This window comes from Protomyctophum parallelum, assembly GCF_964188405.1.
Source record: "Protomyctophum parallelum genome assembly, chromosome: 4".
Classification (NCBI taxonomy): Eukaryota; Metazoa; Chordata; class Actinopteri; order Myctophiformes; family Myctophidae; genus Protomyctophum; species Protomyctophum parallelum.
Window position 1 is genome coordinate 6,273,645 of NC_139700.1, and position 26,732 is coordinate 6,300,376.

The 26,732-nt window shown below is 41.2% G+C and overlaps 1 protein-coding gene across 1 annotated transcript in view; it reads left to right on the forward strand.

Moving 5' to 3' along the window:
• Positions 1 to 19,014: 19,014 nt before the first annotated feature.
• kiaa1549la (KIAA1549-like a) overlaps positions 19,015 to 26,732 on the forward strand; it is a gene marked incomplete at its 5' end in the record, with an annotated part of 99,904 nt that continues 92,186 nt past the window's right edge. The window contains one exon of the mRNA XM_083764117.1: positions 19,015 to 19,057. Within this exon, the coding sequence (XP_083620243.1) occupies positions 19,015 to 19,057 (43 nt within the window). The remainder of the gene's footprint in view (positions 19,058 to 26,732) is intronic.

The following is a 26,732-nucleotide window of genomic DNA, read 5'->3' on the forward strand; positions in this document are numbered from 1 at the left end:
GGAGTTGTTTTTTGAGGAGCGCTGTGATGCTGGGTGTGTTGATCCGGTCATATATTTCAGTGTAGGGCACCCTGTCTGCCTCCTGCACGAGTATTTGCGTTGGAAAAATACATTTAATACGTATGGGGATATTGCCGGATGCACGAGTTACCAGGTAAGAAAAGGAGTCATGGCCCCAAGTCATAAATGCCTGCTGCTTCTTCTTTTCGTGTCTTTGAAGCATGTGGTTAGATGACAGTTTCCCACTTATTTACACAGTCTTTTGCATTATTGTTGAACTCTGCGAGATCTTTTAAGCTGCACGGTTTGGGTAGTAGAGGGCAGACAAGGAAGTGCTGCATCGTATGGTCCTCTTCTCCACATTCACAGATGGTTGGGGCCGGTTTTGTAGCCCCATCTGGCCATTGATCAGACTTAAGGAAGGAGGGAAGATAAATTAATGTTTTTTTTTTTCCATCTAGTGTCTTGGCTTTATCTTAACCCATTCTGACCTGAGATCAGATTCATACGAGGTTTCCGCCGGACACACACTGGTCTGATGAACCCATTCTGACCTGAGATCAGATTCTAAAAATGTCAGTCGCTCTTCGATTTTTCAAAAATAGCAGACCTACAAGCTCGTATCGCGCCACTCGGTGGCACGATATGAGCTTGTAGATCTGCTATTTTTCAATAGCTAAAGCATAACATGATGCTAACACCAAAATGGGTGCCCGTTCAGAATGGGTTAATTTCCTCATTGCAATTAATATTTCAAATTCATCAAATATATTTATTTTACAAAAGTGGTGCATTTACAAACATGGGCCTTGTTCCTTGTTCCTTGATAATCAATCCAGTCAGAGCCAGCCAAAAATAGCTGGCTCAATGGTGCAAAGTTATAAAGGAATTTGATTTAAATGCATAGCAAGCAGCAGACCCTGCAGCAGCCTCTGTTGTTCACAGACGTTTGTGTATAGTCGATGAAGCACAGAAGCTTTAATTACAAAACAGTCTAATCAATTGTGTTGGCAAATTCAGGTATTTTTTCGTCACGGTTGTGGTCTTTAGTCTGCAGTCTGCACATAGATAATAGATTGTGTTTCACCCCCAGGTATGGCATGGATATGGACTACTGCCTCTAAGCTGAGATATTTGTTTAAAATAAGCATTACTTGACTAGTTTATAGGGCTTATGGTATGTAGTATGCAGGGCTGCTCTTTTCACATTTACTTTCAAAAATGCTACTTTAGAAATTTTGGAAATTCTTTCACAACCTTTGAAGATTCTACCTATCCATTTTTGGCATGACCAAAATGGGGATGCCAGGTTTGGTTAAAAGCCAGCTGGTGGCAGTGGGAACCGCGAGATTCCCATTCCCGATGTGCAGGTTGGTGCCTTGCATGGTTTCCTCCGCCATCGGTGTATGAATGTGTGTCTGAATGGGTCAATGTAATGGACATTCTACGTAAAGCACTTTGGATAAAAGCACTACATATGCATAATGCACCATTTACCATCTAACCAAAAACATCCCAAATTTTGTTCCCGGCTGCTCATCCTAACAGTATTATATTGCATCTTACGGTAACGGTATTCTGAAGCACAGCATACTGGGTTTCGGTAGTAAATCGATTTGAGGCCGAAGAGACTACATGTGGTCCCTGAAGTAGAGTAGGGGTCCTGAGTACTGCATCATCTCTGGGTGTGATTTCAGCATCATGAGAGCCATGGCTTGTTTTACCCTGCTCTGCGCAGTACTTCTAGCAGGTTGATGGATGATGCACTGCTGGAATTCTTTACACCAGTGGTTCCCAAAGTTGTTCATGTCAAGGACCCCCAAAATGATACTCATTAGCCTGAGGACCCCCCATTTGAAAATACATGCAAAGGAAGGACCCCCATAAGAGAAGATTATTTTTAAGGCTCTAGCAGTGATTTCCATTTCAAGGACCCCCCCCCCGGTTTGACCTGAATTGGGCTACGGCCCCCCATTTAATGGTATATATATATTTTTTTTAAGATATTTTTTTGTGGCTTACGCCTTTATTGATTTTTTAAGGGATAGAAAGTAGGCTGACAGGAAACGGGAGAGAGATGGGGGGATGACATGCGGTAAAGGCCGTGTCGGGTCCGGGAGTCGAACCCGCGGCACACCGCGACTGGATCACCAGTCCGGTGCCCAGACCGTTACGCTACGGCCTGGGCCCATTTAATGGTATTTTTAACGGGTCCATTTGGTTCCATTTGTACACTCTCTGAGACTGAGTAACAGACCCGTAAGGGTCTATTTGGTTCCTAACTATCAACTCCCTCAAGGACCCCTAGGGGTCCCACTGCTTTACACAAAGAAAAATACACTGAAAAGAAGTGATGGAAGGCTGCTTTTTGATGTTCAACAAAGCGCTTTCAAGGCAGCAGAGATGGGTTGTATTGCCTGCATGAGTAGCAAAGATTGACAGCAGGGACAAATATAACATAATTTGCCCTGAAGGGAAAATGATGACATAGCCTACTGTACAGTAAAATCCATTATTATTTTCTGCCATTTCCATGTCGCCCTATGTTACTTTTTTTTGCTACTGTATAATAGTTTCCAAAGGCCCTGCTTCCTGACCTGATTGTTTTGTCGCCATTGGGAGATTTGTTAGTGTAAAAAAAACCATTTACTGATTTAGGGCCCTATCTTGCGTGAAAGGCACTAAATCCGTAATTTGGGGATTTAGCATTGTGTAGTAAACTGCAACCTACAGTCGCAATTAACCAGATGGAGGCAGACTCCCAGGTGTGTATCATTCTTCACTTCTACTAGGAAGCATTTGAACACTAACCCAGCTGCAGTAATTGAACCTGTCTGCTTTTCCAAGCCAAACATTTCGAGAGCGAGAGCACCTCAACATTCTCTCTCTAGTGTCTGTCTGTCTGTCTGTCTGTCTGTCTTACACACACACACACACACTTACACACACCTACACACAACACTGCTGTCAACTTCATTAGGGTAACATATCCTTTATGCTCTGAAATTAATAAGGCATTCAAGAGAGGGAGAGAGAGACATGTGCACGCGGCCGCAACTTATGACGCAGAGCAACATTTTGAATATTTCCCTAGCTTGTATATGAAATACATTATGCATGGCAGGCCCTCTTACAAATCATGGGGGTAGGCAGAATCTCCTTTCAGTAATTTGATTTTATAATCCCAATTAGCCATGGCTCTTACTTTTTTCCCCCCATCTCTGGGGAATTGTAAGAGGATGCATGTATGTACAGTATATCCTCTCCGGTTTGATCACATAGCCTAGCTGTAATGTGTACGTAAGGTTTAATAATTTTCACCACAGTCACGTGTGAAAAGCACTTTGATGTGCAAAGTGTCTGCACATGTGAGCACTTCTCCTGTTAAAGACTGTTTGTGTGTGCAAAGGATACACAGACTATTGTGTGTGTGTGTGTGTGTGTGTGTGTGTGTGTGTGTGTGTGTGTGTGTGTGTGTGTGTGTGTGTGTGTGTGTGTGCAGCACACACAACTACACTTCCTACCAAATGTCATGAGATGCAGGCAAGGTGGTGCAGTTGAATTACTGCTTGTGCTGATGTAAGAATTTCTTAGAATTAGAGAGAAGCTAAGATATGTCTGGTAGTACCCTTATAAAACACAATACACATGTGTATTGCCAGTAGTTTTTGAGATGTGTTGCATGGCAAGTGGTGGATGGCCTGACGCATAGACATCACCATTACATTCTTGAAGTAAAAGTAGCCTACTGAAAACTGGAAATACTCCAGTAAAGTAAAAAATAAAAATGCTGCGACATTTTACTTAAATACAGTACTTTTACTTAAATGTACTTAATTTACCCCACTGGATGAAATGATGGCGCTCTGGTCATCCAGTAATACCCTCTTAAACCCCAGGGGGGTCCAGGAGGGAAAATCAAAAATATCGGAGTTGCAACCTGAGACCTTGACCAGCCCCATTTACCCGCTGTTCATGAGGTGGACAGCCGCTGCCCCCGCCGGTGGGGGGTTGAGGCTTAACCCATTCTGACCTGAGATCAGATTCATACGAGGTTTCCGCCGGACACACGCTGGTCTGATGAACCCATTCTGACCTGAGATCAGATTCTAAAAATGTCAGTCGCTCTTCGATTTTTCAAAAATAGCAGACCTACAAGCTCGTATCGCGCCACTCGGTGGCGCGATATGAGCTTGTAGATCTGCTATTTTTAAATAGCTAAAGCATAACATGATGCTGACACCAAAATGGGTGCCCGGTCAGAATGGGTTTAAGAGGTTTTAAACAGCCTCAAAGAACAGAGGTCAGAGCTCAGACCCCATGGCATTGATTTCTTTTAGCAAAGAGACTCTGGAATATCTGGTTTCAAGTTGTTCCACACATTGAATGATCCTATAGTAAGTATGTAAATTCAATTTATAAAGCACCTTTTCAAAACAATGTTACAAGGTGCACAACAGTGGACAACAATGTGAAACAATGAAATTAAAGTCACACAAGAGCAAGAACAAGAAGTAAACGCAAAACATTGACCTGCACAAATGGGTCAGATACAAATTTCATAAGCTTACAAAATATGTTTTGGACAAGTTCTTAAAACCGTGAACAGACTCGGCATATTTTATCGGCAAGGGCAGGGCAAAGCAACCACTGCAAATAATGCTTCTTGTCCTTTCAAAGTGTCACATTGTCTCCAATAATAAAACAAAAGTAATCGTAATAGTAATCCGGTGGACATGGGGATCCACGTAGGATTGGACTAGTGGCTGATCTCAGTTCATGTAACCATCCTGTGATGTCAGTCATCTGATTCTGAACACGGTTTCCACAGTGGGCTGTGGGCATTTTCAAAAAACATTCCCCAAAAAAAGCAAAACGTTTCATGAATTAAAAACCAAATTCAGTGATTTATTTCCAGTAATGTCATGGATAAAGCAAAGAAAAATCTAATTAATTTGATCACTAAGAAAATAAATGTTTAAGTAGTAGTGAAAATAGACTACAAGCTCAAAACGCAAAGTCAATAGACCGCTTGGTGGCAGCCAAGAATATGGACTTTTTTTCATTTTCATTCTTCTTTTTTTCACAAACAGTGCAACAGAACAATACATGACAACACAAAAGGATTAGGATTGATTTTAAAATTATTTTACTTGTCTATAAAGCTCTCAATGGTCTCGCACCTCCGTACCTCCGTGACTGCCTACCTAGATATGTCCCTAACCGCCCCCTCAGGTCCTCCAATGCTGGCCTACTTGAAGTGCCTAAAAGAATGTGCACAAAAAAATATGGTGAGGCAGCTTTTTGCTTCTACGGCCCAACAGCCTGGAATAAACTTCCATTCGAGCTCAGACACGCACCCTCTGTAGACATTTTTAAATCTCAACTCAAGACTCACCTCTTCACTCTTGCTTTTAGTTGAGTTCTACTATGCACGTTCCTACCCTGCCCTGACTGATTTGCTGCATGTGGTGTTTTTATTTGTTTTTATTTATTTTATGTTCTTATATTCAATTTTGTTTTTTGCCATTGTTCTATCATTTTAACTACTTGTGTTTTATTGTATTATATTTTTGTGTCCTGCCCTGTGAAGCACTTTGAGCTGCATTTATGTATGAAAGGTGCTATACAAATAAAGTTTATTATTATTATTATTATTATTATTAAAATCTGACAATAAAATCACTTAAAAATAATAAAACACACTGTATGGATCCAATCACCCTATTTACACTGGAGATCTGGTTTAAAATAGTAAAAAATTATAAGTTAGAAGAGGATATAAAGATTTTAAAATGGATGGCATTTGATAGTTCATTTAAACCTGCAGGGTATGATAAGGGATTTAAAATATGGAGTAATAGAGGAATGACAGCATGGTGTGTTTTGGAGAGTTTCATTGGAGGGTTTCACAGATTTGAGTGTTAAATACATGTTGGATAAACATGATTTCTTCAGGTATTTACAACTAAGGGATTATTACACTAAGAAAGTCAAAGGGAGGCCCTCCATAGAAGTGAATGGTATTGTCCAAATCATTAAAAATATATACAAGGGGAATAAGATTCGAATTATATCAGCAATATATACAACTCTGATGAGTGGCAGTCATTCAACGGAATACATTAAAAATAAATGGGAAGCAGAACTAAACATAGAAATTACAGAAAAAGATTGGACACATAATATGTGGAGTATGCACCAATCAACTACCAATTCACGGATATGGAGGGAATTCTCTTGGAAAAATCTATGCCGATTTTTTATAACAAGAATCAAGAGTAAGCAGTTGAAGCAACAGATACAATGTTGGAGAGGTTGTGGGGATGTAAATGTGGATCACTCACATGTGTTTTGGAAATGTCCCAAAATGGATGATTTTTGGAAGATGATACATGATCAGATACAAAAAATATTGGGATATGAGGTGCCTATGAAGTGTGATGTTCTGTATTTAGGAAACTTGATGGGGGGTAAGATTCGAGGAGAGGATAGATACTTGGTAAACATTTTGTTGGCGGCAGGAAAGAAAGCTATCACAAGAAAATGGGGACAGATGGAGCCTCCAACACAGGGGCAATGGGAGGACTTGATTCATGTTCTTTTTTGTTTTTTCTTTTCTTTGTATGTTTGTGGTGTTGTTGTGTACTGTAAGTTTTTTGTCTGTCCTGTAAAACTAATACAATTTTAAGTAAAATTAATAATTAATAAAGTAATTAGTAATTAATAAAACAATACAATAAGGGCACATAGACTGGCAACAACAACGGAGTCCTTTGCAGAGAATACAATTATCCGTTAGATGAGATAATAAACCGTTCCCATATTTTTTCAAACAGCTTTTGTTTAGTAGAAGTGGGGGTTTTTTCCCCAAAGGAACTCTTAAACCACTGAGGGATACTTGGTGTGCCTATCTTTTTCCATGATATAGCATGCTTGTAATGAACATCTATCTATAAATGAACCCTGTCTCTGTCTGTCTGCCTGTGTGTGTGTGTGTATGTCTGTAATCCACGTAACTTGAGAACCGTTCGCCCCACCGACTTCAAATTTGACACACGCGTTCTACACCCCCACAGGGAGTGCAGTGTTGACTCTTGTCAACTTACCATCCCTCCCCCGCCCTTCTGCCACCAGTTTGACCTAGGCCAGTGAGATGTGCCTCGAGGACCTCCCTAGGGAGACGCCCGAGAGGCATCCTAACCAGATGCCCGAACCACCTAAGCTGGCTCCTTTCCAGGCGAAGAAGCAGCGGCTTCTTCGCCTGGAAAGGAGCCAGCTCTACTCCGAGTCTCTCTCTCGCGTGATTGAACTTCTCACCCTTCTCACCTGTTTGTTTCTTGTGAAACTTTTCCACATTAGTTGGAACGTTGTACTGTTTCTTTCCTTTTTCTGTTCTGGCTCCTTCCTTCATTTCTTCTATGATGACCTGAGTTAAAAACATTCACTCTGAATATACACTCTATACAGTATATTCAAAGATTTGCGCCACATTTTTACGATTTTTCAAAAATAGCAGATCTACAAGCTCATAGCGCGCCAGCGAGTGGCTAGAGTGACTAGAGAGAGAGAGAGAGAGAGAGAGAGACTATGAAAATTTAATCAGTCCCTGCTTCTTTAAGGATTTATGCCTGCTTGGCTCTCTATCCTTCAACTCATGATGCATTACTGTAGCTGCTCACCTCTCTGTCTCTCTTACACCTGTGTTTTTGTTAATTTATGTGTAGGCCCGTCTGTCACAATTATCACTTAACGAAGTCTTTAAAACATTACCGAACTGTACAAGGCAATTATTTGAGATTATCGCAAATTATTTTGCATAATCATCAGAATCTGTTGAGGAAAACAATGAATAATAATAAAAGCTTTGCGAGCTTGGCGATAAAACTATTTTTGCTATTACAACAAATAATTCAATTATTCAATATATGGCCTGTTTTGAATACAAGACAAATCATTTTCAATTATATGTTCCAATGTACAAAAAACGAAATTAAATCGTTAATCACAATTGAACTATTTGTGCGACAATTAATCGACAACTAAAATGTCAACCGGGGCAGCCGTGACGGGTTGACGTGTCTTTTTCCACATGAGCACCGGCCGGTGAATATAGAGTTTTGACATTTCCATGATGTGTTTATCCATGCATGTAACGTCAAGCATTTAAACGGCTTATCCCAAACTTGACATTAATCAGTTCGTGTGTGCTGTTATCTTGAGGATTCTGCGCACATATTTTATTCTGCGCACATATTTTATCGGCAAGGGCAGGGCAAAGCAACCACTGCAAATAATGCTTCTTGTCCTTTCAAAGTGTCACATTGTCTCCAATAATAAAACAAAAGTAATCGTAATAGTAATCCGGTGGACATGGGGATCCACGTAGGATTGGACTAGTGGCTGATCTCAGTTCATGTAACCATCCTGTGATGTCAGTCATCTGATTCTGAACACGGTTTCCACAGTGGGCTGTGGGCATTTTCAAAAAACATTCCCCAAAAAAAGCAAAACGTTTCATGAATTAAAAACCAAATTCAGTGATTTATTTCCAGTAATGTCATGGATAAAGCAAAGAAAAATCTAATTAATTTGATCACTAAGAAAATAAATGTTTAAGTAGTAGTGAAAATAGACTACAAGCTCAAAACGCAAAGTCAATAGACCGCTTGGTGGCAGCCAAGAATATGGACTTTTTTTCATTTTCATTCTTCTTTTTTTCACAAACAGTGCAACAGAACAATACATGACAACACAAAAGGATTAGGATTGATTTTAAAATTATTTTACTTGTCTATAAAGCTCTCAATGGTCTCGCACCTCCGTACCTCCGTGACTGCCTACCTAGATATGTCCCTAACCGCCCCCTCAGGTCCTCCAATGCTGGCCTACTTGAAGTGCCTAAAAGAATGTGCACAAAAAAATATGGTGAGGCAGCTTTTTGCTTCTACGGCCCAACAGCCTGGAATAAACTTCCATTCGAGCTCAGACACGCACCCTCTGTAGACATTTTTAAATCTCAACTCAAGACTCACCTCTTCACTCTTGCTTTTAGTTGAGTTCTACTATGCACGTTCCTACCCTGCCCTGACTGATTTGCTGCATGTGGTGTTTTTATTTGTTTTTATTTATTTTATGTTCTTATATTCAATTTTGTTTTTTGCCATTGTTCTATCATTTTAACTACTTGTGTTTTATTGTATTATATTTTTGTGTCCTGCCCTGTGAAGCACTTTGAGCTGCATTTATGTATGAAAGGTGCTATACAAATAAAGTTTATTATTATTATTATTATTATTATTAAAATCTGACAATAAAATCACTTAAAAATAATAAAACACACTGTATGGATCCAATCACCCTATTTACACTGGAGATCTGGTTTAAAATAGTAAAAAATTATAAGTTAGAAGAGGATATAAAGATTTTAAAATGGATGGCATTTGATAGTTCATTTAAACCTGCAGGGTATGATAAGGGATTTAAAATATGGAGTAATAGAGGAATGACAGCATGGTGTGTTTTGGAGAGTTTCATTGGAGGGTTTCACAGATTTGAGTGTTAAATACATGTTGGATAAACATGATTTCTTCAGGTATTTACAACTAAGGGATTATTACACTAAGAAAGTCAAAGGGAGGCCCTCCATAGAAGTGAATGGTATTGTCCAAATCATTAAAAATATATACAAGGGGAATAAGATTCGAATTATATCAGCAATATATACAACTCTGATGAGTGGCAGTCATTCAACGGAATACATTAAAAATAAATGGGAAGCAGAACTAAACATAGAAATTACAGAAAAAGATTGGACACATAATATGTGGAGTATGCACCAATCAACTACCAATTCACGGATATGGAGGGAATTCTCTTGGAAAAATCTATGCCGATTTTTTATAACAAGAATCAAGAGTAAGCAGTTGAAGCAACAGATACAATGTTGGAGAGGTTGTGGGGATGTAAATGTGGATCACTCACATGTGTTTTGGAAATGTCCCAAAATGGATGATTTTTGGAAGATGATACATGATCAGATACAAAAAATATTGGGATATGAGGTGCCTATGAAGTGTGATGTTCTGTATTTAGGAAACTTGATGGGGGGTAAGATTCGAGGAGAGGATAGATACTTGGTAAACATTTTGTTGGCGGCAGGAAAGAAAGCTATCACAAGAAAATGGGGACAGATGGAGCCTCCAACACAGGGGCAATGGGAGGACTTGATTCATGTTCTTTTTTGTTTTTTCTTTTCTTTGTATGTTTGTGGTGTTGTTGTGTACTGTAAGTTTTTTGTCTGTCCTGTAAAACTAATACAATTTTAAGTAAAATTAATAATTAATAAAGTAATTAGTAATTAATAAAACAATACAATAAGGGCACATAGACTGGCAACAACAACGGAGTCCTTTGCAGAGAATACAATTATCCGTTAGATGAGATAATAAACCGTTCCCATATTTTTTCAAACAGCTTTTGTTTAGTAGAAGTGGGGGTTTTTTCCCCAAAGGAACTCTTAAACCACTGAGGGATACTTGGTGTGCCTATCTTTTTCCATGATATAGCATGCTTGTAATGAACATCTATCTATAAATGAACCCTGTCTCTGTCTGTCTGCCTGTGTGTGTGTGTGTATGTCTGTAATCCACGTAACTTGAGAACCGTTCGCCCCACCGACTTCAAATTTGACACACGCGTTCTACACCCCCACAGGGAGTGCAGTGTTGACTCTTGTCAACTTACCATCCCTCCCCCGCCCTTCTGCCACCAGTTTGACCTAGGCCAGTGAGATGTGCCTCGAGGACCTCCCTAGGGAGACGCCCGAGAGGCATCCTAACCAGATGCCCGAACCACCTAAGCTGGCTCCTTTCCAGGCGAAGAAGCAGCGGCTTCTTCGCCTGGAAAGGAGCCAGCTCTACTCCGAGTCTCTCTCTCGCGTGATTGAACTTCTCACCCTTCTCACCTGTTTGTTTCTTGTGAAACTTTTCCACATTAGTTGGAACGTTGTACTGTTTCTTTCCTTTTTCTGTTCTGGCTCCTTCCTTCATTTCTTCTATGATGACCTGAGTTAAAAACATTCACTCTGAATATACACTCTATACAGTATATTCAAAGATTTGCGCCACATTTTTACGATTTTTCAAAAATAGCAGATCTACAAGCTCATAGCGCGCCAGCGAGTGGCTAGAGTGACTAGAGAGAGAGAGAGAGAGAGAGAGAGACTATGAAAATTTAATCAGTCCCTGCTTCTTTAAGGATTTATGCCTGCTTGGCTCTCTATCCTTCAACTCATGATGCATTACTGTAGCTGCTCACCTCTCTGTCTCTCTTACACCTGTGTTTTTGTTAATTTATGTGTAGGCCCGTCTGTCACAATTATCACTTAACGAAGTCTTTAAAACATTACCGAACTGTACAAGGCAATTATTTGAGATTATCGCAAATTATTTTGCATAATCATCAGAATCTGTTGAGGAAAACAATGAATAATAATAAAAGCTTTGCGAGCTTGGCGATAAAACTATTTTTGCTATTACAACAAATAATTCAATTATTCAATATATGGCCTGTTTTGAATACAAGACAAATCATTTTCAATTATATGTTCCAATGTACAAAAAACGAAATTAAATCGTTAATCACAATTGAACTATTTGTGCGACAATTAATCGACAACTAAAATGTCAACCGGGGCAGCCGTGACGGGTTGACGTGTCTTTTTCCACATGAGCACCGGCCGGTGAATATAGAGTTTTGACATTTCCATGATGTGTTTATCCATGCATGTAACGTCAAGCATTTAAACGGCTTATCCCAAACTTGACATTAATCAGTTCGTGTGTGCTGTTATCTTGAGGATTCTGCGCACAGACACACACTCGGCGGGGACTCTTCTAAATCTGATCGCTTAAGGAACCGTGACGCTCATGTGCAATTTAAATGTCAGCGAAAAGAAGTGTCTTGTGTGGGGATTCACATCACATCACATCCAAGACAGCGCCACTGACGGGCGGAAACCGTGTGTCCAAAACTGTTACTTTTCCAATGGACCCAAGGGGCGCAGGGGGGGGGGGGGGGGGGGGACTTGCGCGCAACTTGACGTCCCCCTCACCTCATAAAACTGAGGGTCTCCGTCCACCCCCAATGTAGTTTAACCCATTCTGACCTGAGATCAGATTCATACGAGGTTTCCGCCGGACACACACTGGTCTGATCAACCCATTCTGACCTGAGATCAGATTCTAAAAATGTCAGTCGTTCTTCGATTATTCAAAAATAGCAGACCTACAAGCTCGTATCGCGCCACTCGGTGGCGCGATATGAGCTTGTAGATCTGCTATTTTTCAATAGCTAAAGCATAACATGATGCTAACACCAAAATGGGTGCCCTTTCAGAATGGGTTAATCACAAGGTAATTACCTTTCATTGGTATATACTGTATTTAAATGTATAAAACTCACAGACAGATGTAACCACTTGCAACCTGGCAAATCTTTTATAGCAAAAATAGCAGATCTACATGCAAATAATGTGATGCGTTGTGAGCTTTTAGGTTGGCTATTTTCGCTACGTTTGCGTGACACTGTCTGGCATACAACAACGAAGTATAAAATATATTATAATATTTATGAAAAAACAAAACCCAGTTTTAAAAGTTAGCCCACACGCTTGCGGTCCTTGTGTGATCAGTCAGCCATACATCCTAGTGGATTCTGAGCCTGTGTGAAAAGGGTTGAGTTTACCAAGGTGAGCAGCCATCGTACATTTTCATTTTAATTTACAAGTTCTATTCTATTTCATTTTCATGTAGTATTCTCAACCCTTGTGCCTCTAATACAGTGAAATCTGCATGCGTGCATGAATACTGTATGTGTGTGTGGGGAGAATGATTACTTTGCCCTTTTCTCCTAACTGTAAATGAGAAACTGCTTGTCACATGCATTCATCATCATTCTCATGAGTCATGACATCTTCATCAACTTCGTTCACATCATCAGCATCACGGCTGCTGCTTAGCAGTGGTTAGCAGCATTAAAGGACAATACTGCCATAAATACATGTCTGTTCAGAGCTTCGGCCAATGTACAGTATCTTGCATAAACGGACAATTTAGAGTTTGTGAAGTCATTACAACATTACCGAACTTAACCCAAATAATGTCGATAGTGTTGGCAGTTTCACTAACGCAGGATATGATGTTATTACCCAAAGTGCTGTTCATATTGTACCAAGACTCAAGTGGCGTCCTCGAAAATGAAATGAACCACAGTGTGTTTTGGTAAATGCATGGTCAGCAGGATTGTCATGTATACAGTAAGTCATAATACAGTGCAGTGGTGTAAAGTCCGCTAAGTACTTGTACTCGAGTACTGTACTTCATTACAATTTTGAGGTATTTGCACTTTCCTTCTACTCCACTACATTTCAAATATTATACTTTTACGCCACTACATTCATCTGAAAACTTTAGTTACTTTTTACTTTGTAGAGTTTTATTATTACTAAAACATATACATTTAACCACTTCCAAATACCTTTGCACTTTTACTCAAGTATCAATTCCGGACTTTTACTTGTAAGTTGTAACGCTGAGCATTTCTACATTGCAGTATTGATGCTTTTATTTAAGTAAAATATGTGAGTACTTTTCTCCACCACTGGAGAGAGGGGATGGCAGCTTTGTGGCCATGACTACCCATAATCTGATTAATGCATGATCGCCACAGTAATGAAATGGTGCTCTGCGCATATGCGGCGGCTTATGAAACGTTGCATGCGCACTTGACATGCACACGCATGCAACTTGCACAAAGGGGTACGGTACACGAGCACGCACTACAGTAAGCATGTTTATGGACTGCACTCATCCTCCACCTGCAGTCCTGCACACAATGGCACGTGTACTTACATGTCCGCGGCAGCTATAGTATAGCCACTGCAAAGACACACGTACTGCTTAGGGCCGAAATTCACTATGCCTTGTCATTGGCTGAACACGGTCACATTTGACATCCTGCTGCGGTTTTGTTATTTGTTGCACTATAAATCAATAGATGAATGCCATGCCATGACTCCCAGTCTTGTCAGTTGAAGTGCAGGCTAACCCTATTTGATATGAGAACGCATAAGCTTGTGTTGCGTGATAGGCTACTCTATGTACGCATGTACTGGATGTGTGTGATCTCGGGTTCATTATGATTCTGTTTGAGGAGACACTTGAGTCAATGTCAGTGTGTGTGTGTGTGTGTGTGTGTGTGTGTGTGTGTGTGCGTGTGTGTGTGTGCGTGTGCGTGTGCGTGTGCGTGTGCGTGTGTGTGCGTGCGCGCGCCTGCAATGAAATGCACATGCTGCACTCTGCAGAGAATTGCCCTCTTTTCTGACAACCCTAGATCAAGTGCTTGTGACAGCCATTTGAGATAACAACTGTAAAACACTGAATAAGAATATGGTGTGAGCCTGTGTGTCGCGATGTCTTATTGTTCGTGGCTTGCATGGCAAAGTAAGCATACATAATTAAACTGACTATTAGGGTAGGTTATGTAATTAAAGGATATGGCTGGTGTTTCTTCTTTTTTTCCCCCCACATTGAATGTCGAAAAGAACACTGACATAATCCCTCATCGTCAAAAGGTTTTGTCCTTGCATGTAAACTGCATGCTATGGCAAATTTCACAGTAACTCTGCCAGTGTGTAACAGAAGGGACCTGTTACTATGTTTGCACATGTATTTTAAACCCTTATTTGATTCGCACAGCACATGGGCACTTTAGGTATTGGCACTGTATTAACTTGCACAGTTGTAGTTTGCACATGCAGTCATGATTTTATTGTTGAATACTGTTTCCTGTTTAGCTGAGATGGCCTCTCAGCCAACGAGTTACACCTGGGGAAATGTTGGTGTTTGACAATTATGAGGTGCAGAGGTGCAAAGACGGTGTACAGTGTGTACAGTAGATTACGTCAGTGGAGCCAAGTGTGGGAACAGAAACACACTGGCATTATCCCTATATATAGGTTTCTTTCTCCGTTACTGTATATCAAGAATTGCGTCTTACAGTAGCAGGTTGGAGACATTACAGATCAGCAAAAAGATATCTTGACGACTGCTCCCAGTGTGTGCTAAAGGGAAGTTTCAAGTCAGCCTTTTATCATTGAATTATGCTCTCCTGCTTCAGACATACCCTGAATACCCTGCGTTGTTTGTTTAGTTTGATTTATTTGAATGCAGCTGTTCATTTGAAGCATGTTAATTTACCCGGAATCCTAGTTCTTTGAAGCACTTAATTGCTCTTTACACTCTCTACTTAATGCCATTTTACTTGTGTTAACGCACTCAAATAAATGTTGTAGCCTACAGAACTAAAAGAACAAAACAAAAGTTTTGTGATTAATTTGTAATTTTAATTGTTTCCTGTGAGTGTTTTATTTTCATTCTTTTTACACAGTGTTCTGCTGTTATTACATCCTGTAGGCGTGAGTGTGAGTTCTACAGTTAGTTAGTTGAAGAACATAACACATAACGCCCACAGTTATCCTCAACTTGAGCGCTTAGTTAACTGGAGTCTGTCCAAGCTGTCATTTGCATTTCGGAGATGCAATCTTAAAACAACATTTCCTTTCCTCGGCACACTGTATGCTTCGTGATTTTAAAAAAGTACACCGGGAGCTAATCACAAGCCCATCACAACAGTCTGCCATGCGTCATCATTTTTGGGCTTAATATAGTATTCTTTGTACTTACAACTTTGTACACTGAACTGGAAAATGAAATTCAGTGCTCAGTGTAGCTTGCTTGAACAGGACAGTAATGAGGTGTTTCACCCCTGAAACCTTTTCCCCACCTGCAAGTTTTACTTGTAAAAACTACTGAAAATGTCATTTACTGAGCCCTTGAGGTTTCTGACCGGGCACCCATTTTGGTGTTATGTTTCAATAGCTAATGTTATGCTTTAGCTATTGAAAAATTGCAGATCTACAAGCTCATATCGCGCCACCGAGTGGCGCGATACGAGCTTGTAGGTCTGCTATTTTTGAAAAATCGAAGAGCGACTGACATTTTTAGAATCTGATCTCAGGTCAGAATGGGTTCATCAGACCAGTGTGTGTCCGGCGGAAACCTCGTATGAATCTGATCTCAGGTCAGAATGCTTTAAAACTGTTCTCTCTCCACGTACCTATCTCTCCCACTCTCTCAGGCTCTCTCCCTCCCTTTTCTCTTCCTCTACACCAGTGGTTTTATTCGGCATTAGAGCCACGGACCACCATTTGATGACATTCAGCCTCTCTGCCCCAATACTAAAGAATATTTTGTTATCGTTGGATAAGATTTTGTCCACAATTTCGTGCTGTATTGATGTTGGTACCATTAGGAGAGATAACAGGCTAACGTTGATCAAAATGACAATTCTACAAGACTTGTAAATTAAGTACGCCTGCCCTATACTGCAGATGTTTAACAATCATTTAACTCTTGAGAGCGTAAAATAATTTTACCCTCTCAAGAGTTAAAGATGTAATTAGGGTCCTTTTGGTAACCAACTCTCCATCATTTCACTGGTGGACCACCTGGAACCCCCTCAAGGACCACTGGTTGAAAACCACTGCTCTGCACACTTCCTCTTCACACTTCTACACGTCTAGTTGTGATCTGCCTATGAGTGCCTTGTTGACCGTCAGAGATCTGTTCTTGTTGACCGTCAGAGATCTGTTGACCGTCAGAGATCTGTTCTTGTTGACCGTCAGATCTGTTGACCGTCAGAGATCTGTTCTTGTTGAACGTCAGATCTGTTGACCGTCAGAGATCTGTTGACCGTCAGAGATCTGTTCTTGTTGACCGTCAGAGATCTGTTGACCGTCAGAGATCTGTTCTTGTTGACCGTCGGAGATCCGTTCTTGTTGACCGTCAGAGATCTGTTCTTGTTGACCGTCAGAGATCTGTTCTTGTTGACCGTCAGAGATCTGTTCTTGTTGACCGTCAGAGATCTGTTGACCGTCAGATCTGTTCTTGTTGACCGTCAGAGATCTGTTGACCGTCAGATCTGTTCTTGTTGACCGTCAGAGATCTGTTGACCGTCAGAGATCTGTTCTTGTTGACCGTCAGAGATCTGTTGACCGTCAGATCTGTTCTTGTTGACCGTCAGAGATCTGTTCTTGTTGACCGTCAGAGATCTGTTCTTGTTGACCGTCAGAGATCTGTTCTTGTTGACCGTCAGAGATCTGTTGACCGTCAGAGATCTGTTCTTGTTGACCGTCAGAGATCTGTTCTCGTGCTGGTGAACAGTGCCTCAGCTGATGCACTGCACTGATAATTGGCCTGTGACGTAATGCGCTGTGCGGCGTCAGTGTGACTGTGGTTCATGACCTGTACATGGTGCATTTCTGCAAGGTGCTTTACAATACATCTTACATTCACCGCTTCTGACACCTTCACACACCAATGGCACTGTATGGCAGGGGAAACTATACAAGGCACATGTATGTAGACATGTATGTATGTATGCAAGGCAGTGAAGGCACACACCTTGCATTTCTGCAAGGTGCTTTACAATACATCTTACATTCACCGATTCTTACACCTTCACGCACCAATGGCACTGTATGGCAGGGGAAACTATACAAGGCACAAACCCACAGTTTGAGTGTCTTTGTTCAAGGACACTTGAACACCGAGAGAAGCTGATTCCACAATGGCCTCCTATTCCATCCTCTTCTGTTTTATTTGCGAAACGTTCTACTCTGCCGTCCTTTACCATTAAGATCTCTCTTTGGCTGTTCTGAGGTGTAAGTTCAATCATTCCTCACAAAATGTTATGCATTCACATTTCATACCATTCTATTCTATTGGTGCTGGCTCCACTCCAGTGATGCAGACACAAGGGCTGACATGGCCAAACTCGCTTAGACACACACGCTTAAACTCGGCACAAACAGGAGGGCATCATCTACACACACACTACACTCATGCAGACGTGCCAGACACGCATACATCCATCATCATCATCTGTCATCGTCATAGAGTAGCTGTCATGCAAGCAAGGCCTCAGCGGCAGCAGGTTGGATGAGAGAAATCAACTGTGAGATGTGTGTGTGTGTGTGTGTGTGTGTGTGTGTGTGTGTGTGTGTGTGTGGGGGGGTCATGTTCTGTTTTTTTCAGATTTGTGGATATCACATTTGATTTATAAAGATTATAAAAGATAAAGATTACATTTTTGGCTTTTTTTATGCATTCTGCATCTGCTATTTCAGATGGGTCAGTGTACTGTACTGTAGAGCAGGGGTTCCCGTGGGGTGGCAACATTATTTTGGGTCATCAAAGGTATTTTACACACCTGAATAGAATTCAACAGTGAGTGAAATACAATTGGATTAACCCATATGTGCGGACTAATGCACACCAAACGTGCACGTTTATGTGCATAAAATGACCTCCGGGGTTAGGTTGGGGTCACGGGCAGCATTATTTTGGGGTCGCGAGCCTGGTGTAGAGAGAGAGAGACCGGAAATCAAGAGAGAGAGAGAGAGAGAGAGTGGGGGAGACGATGCAAGACAAGATGGGAGTGAGAGATGAACCTGGGTCTTTGTGAGGTGCTGGGTGCTGGTCAGTACAGTCAGAGATATTTAGGACGACCGTTGAGCCCATTCTACCCTAAGCCTTTCAAAGAAATTAGAGATGCACTTACTGTACATCCGCCTTCTAATGAGAGCGCAAAATCTGTCTTGGAAGACTAATCTAATATACAGCAACCTTCCCCCGTGTTTCTTCACTAGTCCAATCCAGAAGAACACAGTTTGCCGGCCACTGCTACAGAGCTGACAATGAGGTTATAATTATCTTCCCTTCTTCTCTGGAGTCCTGCCTCAAAGCAGACCAGAGGTAGAAAATTGTCGTCCCCTGATGTCATCGCTATAGGGACACATGTATCGGTAAGCAGGAACTGGGGATGGCATTGAAGGACCGGAAATGTCTGGCATGGCATTGTGAAATCCATGATCTCGACCGCGGTCGAAAAATGATGATGATGAACCTGGGTCCGTGGGAGGTGCTGGGTGCTGGTTGGTGCATTGACTGGCTGAACGACTTACTTAGTTGTGGCGGCTGTAGCTCCGTGGGTAGAGTGGATAGTCTGGTAATCAGAAAATCACCAGCCCACCTGAGCAGCCATCAGCTGTGTGAAGCTGAAATAGAAATTTCCCCCGGGGATTATCAGGTCTACAAAACACATTTGGCACCTGTGCCTGTTTGATTTTGATTAGATTGTTTTCATGCCTTTTCTTTTAGTACCCCCATTTGGCCAAAGCGGATTGCCATGAATCTTGCTGAGCACATTCATGCTCCCTGGAGGATAAAGCTTGCTAGCCTCAGGTCATATTGTCAACGTTGTGCACAACATATGTTAATCTAATCGGATTGCAGGAGAAACTCTACTGATGATGACCCCATTGTCTTTCCTCTAGTCTATAGCGCACCTCCTTAAGTGAAAATACAGTATACCCAATTCTGCTACTGCTAATTATTTAAATGTTTGCGTGCGTGCGCGCATGCTGGCTACAGGGGCAAGCATCGTCCTTAACTGCACTTTATGGCCATAATCCTTACTTGTGTAAAGTGTGGTATTAAAGTCAGTTATTACGTCATTACATTGATGTGATTGTTGTCCCTTCTGTATGGATCATCAAATCCCTGAAGCCTGAGATTGGGCAAGCAATACTCGGGCATTATCGTTTTTGAAGCTCTGTGTTCTAATTTTGGAATTCTAACTTGGGATTTCAGAGGCAAATGGAACACGGGATATCGTTTTGGATTTTATACCAGGCAAAGCATGTCCACTGAGACATACTTTTATCATGCTTTATTTAGGACGCAAGCCTGACCAATTTGATTAATACAACAAATATTTTATATTCAAACACATTTTTGGCAATGATCCAAATAAAAATAAACTACTGCAGGCAGAAACATCAGTGACATGTCAGTTGTCAGGGCTGCAGGACTTCCAGTGAGTGAAGACATTCAGTGCAGATGATCTTAATGGAAGCTGATATCACCAAGCACTCAGTGTGCTGTTAGACTGCTGATCAGAACTCACTGGCCTATGCTGCCCTCCTAGAAGACTCTGAAACCTTTTCATTTCTCTATGTATACCAGTGTGGTATACTATACATCGAGTATAGGCCAGTGATTCTGACACCTTTTCATTTCCCTATGTAAACCAGTGTTGTATACATTGAGTATAGGCCAGTGATACTCTATGTATACCAGTGTGGTATACATCGAGTTTAGGCCAGTGATTCTCAAACCTTTTCATTTCTCTATGTATACCAGTGTGGTATACATCGAGTATAGGCCAGTGATTCTCTATGTATTCCAAAAAACGCTATACCAGAGCATCAAATCTCGTACCACCCGTCTCAGTAACAGTTTTTACCCCCAGGCAGTCAGGCTGCTGAACAGCTGACCTTGAACTGTATTGCACTTCACTTCACTTGCACTTTTCTTTTCCTGTTTTTTGTCTTTTCTTGCACTATAGATGTTTGTTTATGTCCTGTGTATGTAAGACTGAGAGTGCTCTGAGCAAAATAATTTTCATTGTATGTATACTCTGTATCTATACAAATGACAAATAAACCTGAACCTGAACCTGAACCTGAACCAGTGTGGTATACATCGAGTATAGGCCAGTGATTCTCAACCAGGCGAAAACACTAAGATTTAAATGATAAAGTCATGGTATTTCTTTCTTTAACCCCTTGAAAAATGAGTTTTCTTTGTGATACCGATAGATAGGAACTTAAAGACAAGTATACTACCGTATGTTACCGTATGTTAGTTCCATTGACATAAAAACGGAACGCACTCGATTGATTTGATTGATCATTAAAATAAACAGACAATCTCATCTCACTCATGATTTTTTTTTAAATGGCCTAAAATAGACCTAAATACTATCAGAGAAAAAGTAGTACAGTGCAACCAACTTGTTGGCTATAAAGAATAAAATAAAACTGAGAGAGTAACATTTCTATCCACAGTTTCATTTTGATCAATCTCTGGTCTCTGGTTGAACTCTGAAAAACAGCTCTAAAAAATGACCCCGGGCACGCAGCAGGCCAGCTACATGCGGTGCAGGGAGATGAGCCTGGGAAGCACATTACATTAGATTAGAGAGAAACCATTGACCTTTACAGCTCCCATTTGGTCTGGCCACATTGAGTAAGACCTTGGAAGAGCGTGCCTAGCATGAAACCTTTCGCTGAGTACAGACACCAATGTTGTTATGTTCTTTGTCCACAATGCAATGCTTTTACACTCACGGTAGCTGGGAATTGTTACGTGTGGAGCAAAAATGCCAAAATGACATTTCAGAATCTTAAGTGGCTCACTCCATGAATATATAATATTATTCACAAATACTGAGGCTACAGTATGAAAGATTAACAGCGGAACAGTTCTCTGTGGCTCGTGTGTACATCTCGGCGTATAGGCTCATTTATAAGTGCACAGCTGGAATACTGTCAATTAAAGTAAATTAAATTAAGCATTATTATGAGCTGGGTATCTTAACCCATTCTGACCGGGCACCCATTTTGGTGTTGGCATCATGTCGTGCTTTAGCTATTGAAAAATAGCAGATCTACAAGCTCATATCGCGCCACCGAGTGGCGCGATACGAGCTTGTAGGTCTGCTATTTTTGAAAAATCGAAGAACGACTGACATTTTTAGAATCTGATCTCAGGTCAGAATGGGTTCGTCAGACCAGCGTGTGTCCAGTGGAAACCTCGTATGAATCTGATCTCAGGTCAGAATGGGTTAATCTGAAGTAAAAGAGTCATTACCCAGTGTCCCCAGTTACTATGCTACGGTCGTCTACCAGGGGACAGCAGTGGCTCTCACACTTGATCCTGTATGGCGTCTTTGCGCGAGTCCGCAAGACACGGAAACTCTTAACTCATTCTGACCTGAGATCAGATTCATACGAGGTTTTCCACTGGACACACACTGGTCTGATGAACCCATTCTGACCCGAGATCAGATTCTAAAAATGTCAGTCGTTCTTTGATTTTTCAAAAATGGCAGACCTACAAGCTCGTATCGCGCCACTCGGTGGCGCGATATGAGCTTGTAGATCTGCTATTTTTCAATAGCTAAAGCATAACATGATGCCGACACCAAAATGGGTGCCCGTTCAGAATGGGTTAACTAGTCCCACAGGGGCCCTGAGAGATAGGATGGCTTAAATGCAAATTCCATTAATATGTGAAAAATCACACACGTGTGAACTGAGTGGTGCAATTCCCCCCCCCCCCCCTCTCTCTCTCTCTCTATCTCTCTCTCTCATTAGAGTCACTACCTCTCTCACTCTCTCTCATTAGAGTCACTACCCCTCTCACTGTTTCTGGCGCCCCCTACTGCTATTTTTAAGTCACATACTCATGCTCACACGGACACACAAACAAGTACGAGACAGACACACACACAGACACACACACAGACACACAAACACGTACGAGGACATTGCAAGCTGGTTGTAGGAGTGGTTGCACCACTCAAAAATGTACTGGGCCAATGAAACCTATCCTTTCCCTAATTGGAATTTCCGTGTGTCTGTTCTGGGTATAACTCTGGCACCAGTTGACTTATTAACTCAACTTCGTGGAGTGGGAGTCGGACCAGTGGTTGTCCAGCAGGCACGTCGTGCACACATAGACATCACCGTGAATGCAACATTTACTAGGGTTGTCCCGATCGGATCGGGCGATCGGAAATCAGGGCCCATCACGTCATTTTCAAAATGATCGGAATCGTATCGGGAGCCAAAAAAACGTGATCGAGACATCCTTAGTATCAATATTATCCATATCATGATATTGTCTGTGATTTGGGATATTGTCTATTGTGATATGGCATAAACGTGTTCTAAAAAATATAAATATCGGATCGGGAAAACTCAAATAATCGAAATCGGATCGGGAGCAAATAAACGTGATCGGGACATCCCTAACATTTACTATAGTGAAAGAAATACAAATGCTACCCCCTTTCCATGCCATACTCGAAGGAGAATTGCTTTTTTCCAAACTCCACTGAACTTGAACGCAGCATTTTGCGCTGAAATAATTTGTTTAGAAATCTGTGTCGTCTATAGCTAAAGAGTGTGGGGTCGTGCCCCGGAAATAGCAGATCTACAAGCTCTCAGTGCAACGCAGCGTGCCACGTTGTGAGCTTGTAGATCCGCTATTTTGGGCCAAAAGTGCCCTTTAAGGACATTTTAGCACCTGCTTCTCTAATGCTCTCTGCACGTCTCTGTTGTCCAGAACTGTAAAAGCACAAATCAAGTCTGTATGAATCTGTCTGCGGGTCTGTGGAGAACGCACCGAATCTTTGTGTTTGTCGAGGATGTATACTGTAGCTTTCACGAGACACATCCAGAACCCCATTGCAAAGTGTTGTCGTGGTGCCTTCAACACCATCCAACACATCCCCTTTCTGAGCTTCAAATCTAGCTCATAAACCTTTGTCACATAACATGCTTGTATGCAAAAACACAAAGGTCTAACACAGTGGTTCCCAAAGTGGGGTCCGTGACGCATAGCTGCCAGTGAATTTTGGTATGTGTGATATGTGATCTTACCATAATCACGGTAATCCTTAATTTTATATTCCATCATTCAAGGCCCTTTGGGTAGAAATGAAACAGACTCCATGCAGTCACTTTCAGTTAGAGTGCTGCAGAGGCTGAGGGCTGTATTTTGCGTGTCTTAAGTACCAGGTCTTATTCCCTAACTTGAGTAAACTAAAGACCTGGAGGCGTGGTCAATGCTCTTTGGCCACTCAGAATAGCCAAATGGCATTGATCACGCCTCCAGGTCTTTAGTTTACTCAAGTTAGGGAATAAGACCTGGTACAGTACTTAAGACACACAAAATACAGCCCTGAGTGTCTGTGACTGTGACCAGCTGATGGTCGTTGACGCTTAATTGATGCATCAAGGATGGCAATTATGTTTCTGCACGGTCAAATAGGTCTACATCTATTCTAAGATCGACATCTTAAATAAATGTTGTGAAAATGTGCTGTGAAAGTTTTAATACAAATAGTTCCAATGGCATCTGAATTGTGGCATCTAAGTTGCAAATATGCTTATCGGTGTTGCCAGGATGAGGGGGTACTACACATACACAAACAGGTACCTGGAAAATAAATCCCCCCCCCCCCCCCCCCATGGGGTACCTGGGCCAAAATAGTTTAGGAACCACTGGTCTAACTGTAACAACAATGTCTTCGTCTTCCGTTTGGTAGGTCTGACTGTCAGTAACCATTATGAACCCTATAGTGTCCCTATTCTGGGGGCCAACAAGTATTGTAGAAAATGGCAGATCAGATCAGATGGCAGATGCTGTAGCTATTCAGAGATTTCAGAGTACAGGGAGTGGACCACACACAGAGCCCTGCGAGACTCCAGTCAATGAAGCATATGGGTTTAAGTGGCTTACTTTACAGTGCAGCTGATGGTGGTGACGTGTGAGAGAGAGAGAGATGGGGGGGGGGGGGCATAGATAGTATGTTTCTTTATTTATATCATTGCGCATTCAAGAGTGGAATGGAACGTGTGAATCCTTGAATGTGTATGAATAGCTGACTATCTAGTCCTGTATATTATACATAAGAAGATGTGTGTGCATGCCAAGTGTGCCATGTTCTCCAGTCTATATACCGTACATGCGCGGTATATGCCTTGTGGGTATTTGCTAATGTGTGCATAACATACTAGTACCTGTGTGTGTGTGTGTGTGTGTGTGTGTGTGTGTGTGTGTGTGTGTGTGTGTGTGTGTGTGTGTGTGTGTGTGTGTGTGTGTGTGTGTGTGTGTGTGTGTGTGTGTGTGTGTGTGTGTGTGTGTGTGTGTGTGTGTGTGTGTGTGTGTGTGTGACTGTGTGTGCGTACATGTGCGTGCACGCTTACACTTCCCAGCAGCCCAGGATGTCTCTCTGGGTGTGTTTATGCTAGACTGGCTGACCTAGCGAGTGCCCTGGAGCTAGTCACATGCCATGCCTTTTCTTAGCCAGTCACACGGGGCCCTGCGACTGAACAGCACAGATCAGGCGCCATGCTGCCTTCTGCTGTTTTTGACCAAAATGTGTTTATGTCTACTATTTGCTGCATTGTTTTCCTACTTGCGTAGAATTATGTTATAATGTGAGTGACCTTGAGCCAATGTCAGACTGATGATACTCCCCATAGCTGTTGTAAATCTCGTTAGTTTGTTTGATATTGATTGAAAGTTCACTAACACCAAATCTAGTGAAAGCTCAAGGCTTTTAAAGTGAGACATCATTAACACAGACTTTGTCCTGCAGCTTCACTGACAGTTATTAATCCTATGTATTATAATTTCAGTTTATTTTCCTGACAAGCCTCAAGGAAACTGCAATCTATGACATCCAAAAAGCATTATTATTCTAGTGCATCTCCCCCTTCTTCTTCGCGCACAGCACTTTTATACTGTAGGTTGTAAGTGTCACAAGTAGGTTTGGAAAAATATATTAAATCCTTATGCTATTATTATTATATTGCAGCATAAAACGGCCCATATTTTGGTTGCTACTTGACTTGAAATGTCCTGTCTGTCCTGTCTAATGTGATCACCCAGTTATTGTATTGTTTTGTACTTTCTGTTTTGTGTTTAATTGCACAGATGTGGTCCCCACTTTTTGCACTTGAGTGATCATCATATCTGATCCGAATATCCTGTGCAGTCCTGTGGCTCATCTAGTTCAAATCAGGGGAAAATACAACTTCAATCCCTTTGTGAATGTCTTCCAGCACTTATGCTTTATTAGGTGGCAGTAAAGTGAGAGAGTGAGAGAGTGGAGGGGGTTATTATCTGCTAAAGATGTCGTGAAAGAGTGATGCTTTACAATAAATCAAGTCCATCACAAGCGGCTGAATATTTTCAAACTGCACCAAAGCTCGGCTTTTAGCCCTCGTTTGCTTCATTGTATCTGGTGGATGAAAGGGAGCTTTTTGCTTTGGACTGGAATAACGCACAGATATTAATTCATGGTAGACTGGACAAAATGAATTATACTATAAATATACAAGAACAAGATTTGTTGTTGGCATGGGGGAAATGAAGAAAGAAGAAGAAGAAAATAAATAAATCTCAAACAGCATTATTGCATCATAGATGTGTTTGTTTCAATCACTTAGCTTGGTCTTTAGTTACTATTACTACTACTACTTATTATTACTTCATAATAATAATAATAAAAAAACACAATAATAAAAATGTCTTCATAAATAGCCAGAACATTGTACATAACATTTAACCCAAGATATAGTTCCAATGAACAACAAAGGCATATATAAGGCAAAACCAAAAATATGTTCCACCAAATTGCCATGAATAATAATAATACTTAGTGATCACAATATTAAAGGTATATTCAGTGATTTCACTTCATTCAAATATCACTTATCTTTTTGTTTTGTTGTGATAATCCTCTCTACTATAGAGTGTGCTGACCATAATAAGGAGTTCCTCCCTGTCCCCAGTTAACCCCTGGGGCTCAAAAAAACCTTAGGTTTCGTTTTTGGCTTAGGTCCCAGACAAAAACGAAACCTAAGGTTTTTTGAGTGAAATCAACTGAATATACCTTTAAGCAAATTAACATTTTTCTTCATAATCGTGCAGTCCTAATATCACATGTGAGCTCAACAAAGTTCTGTT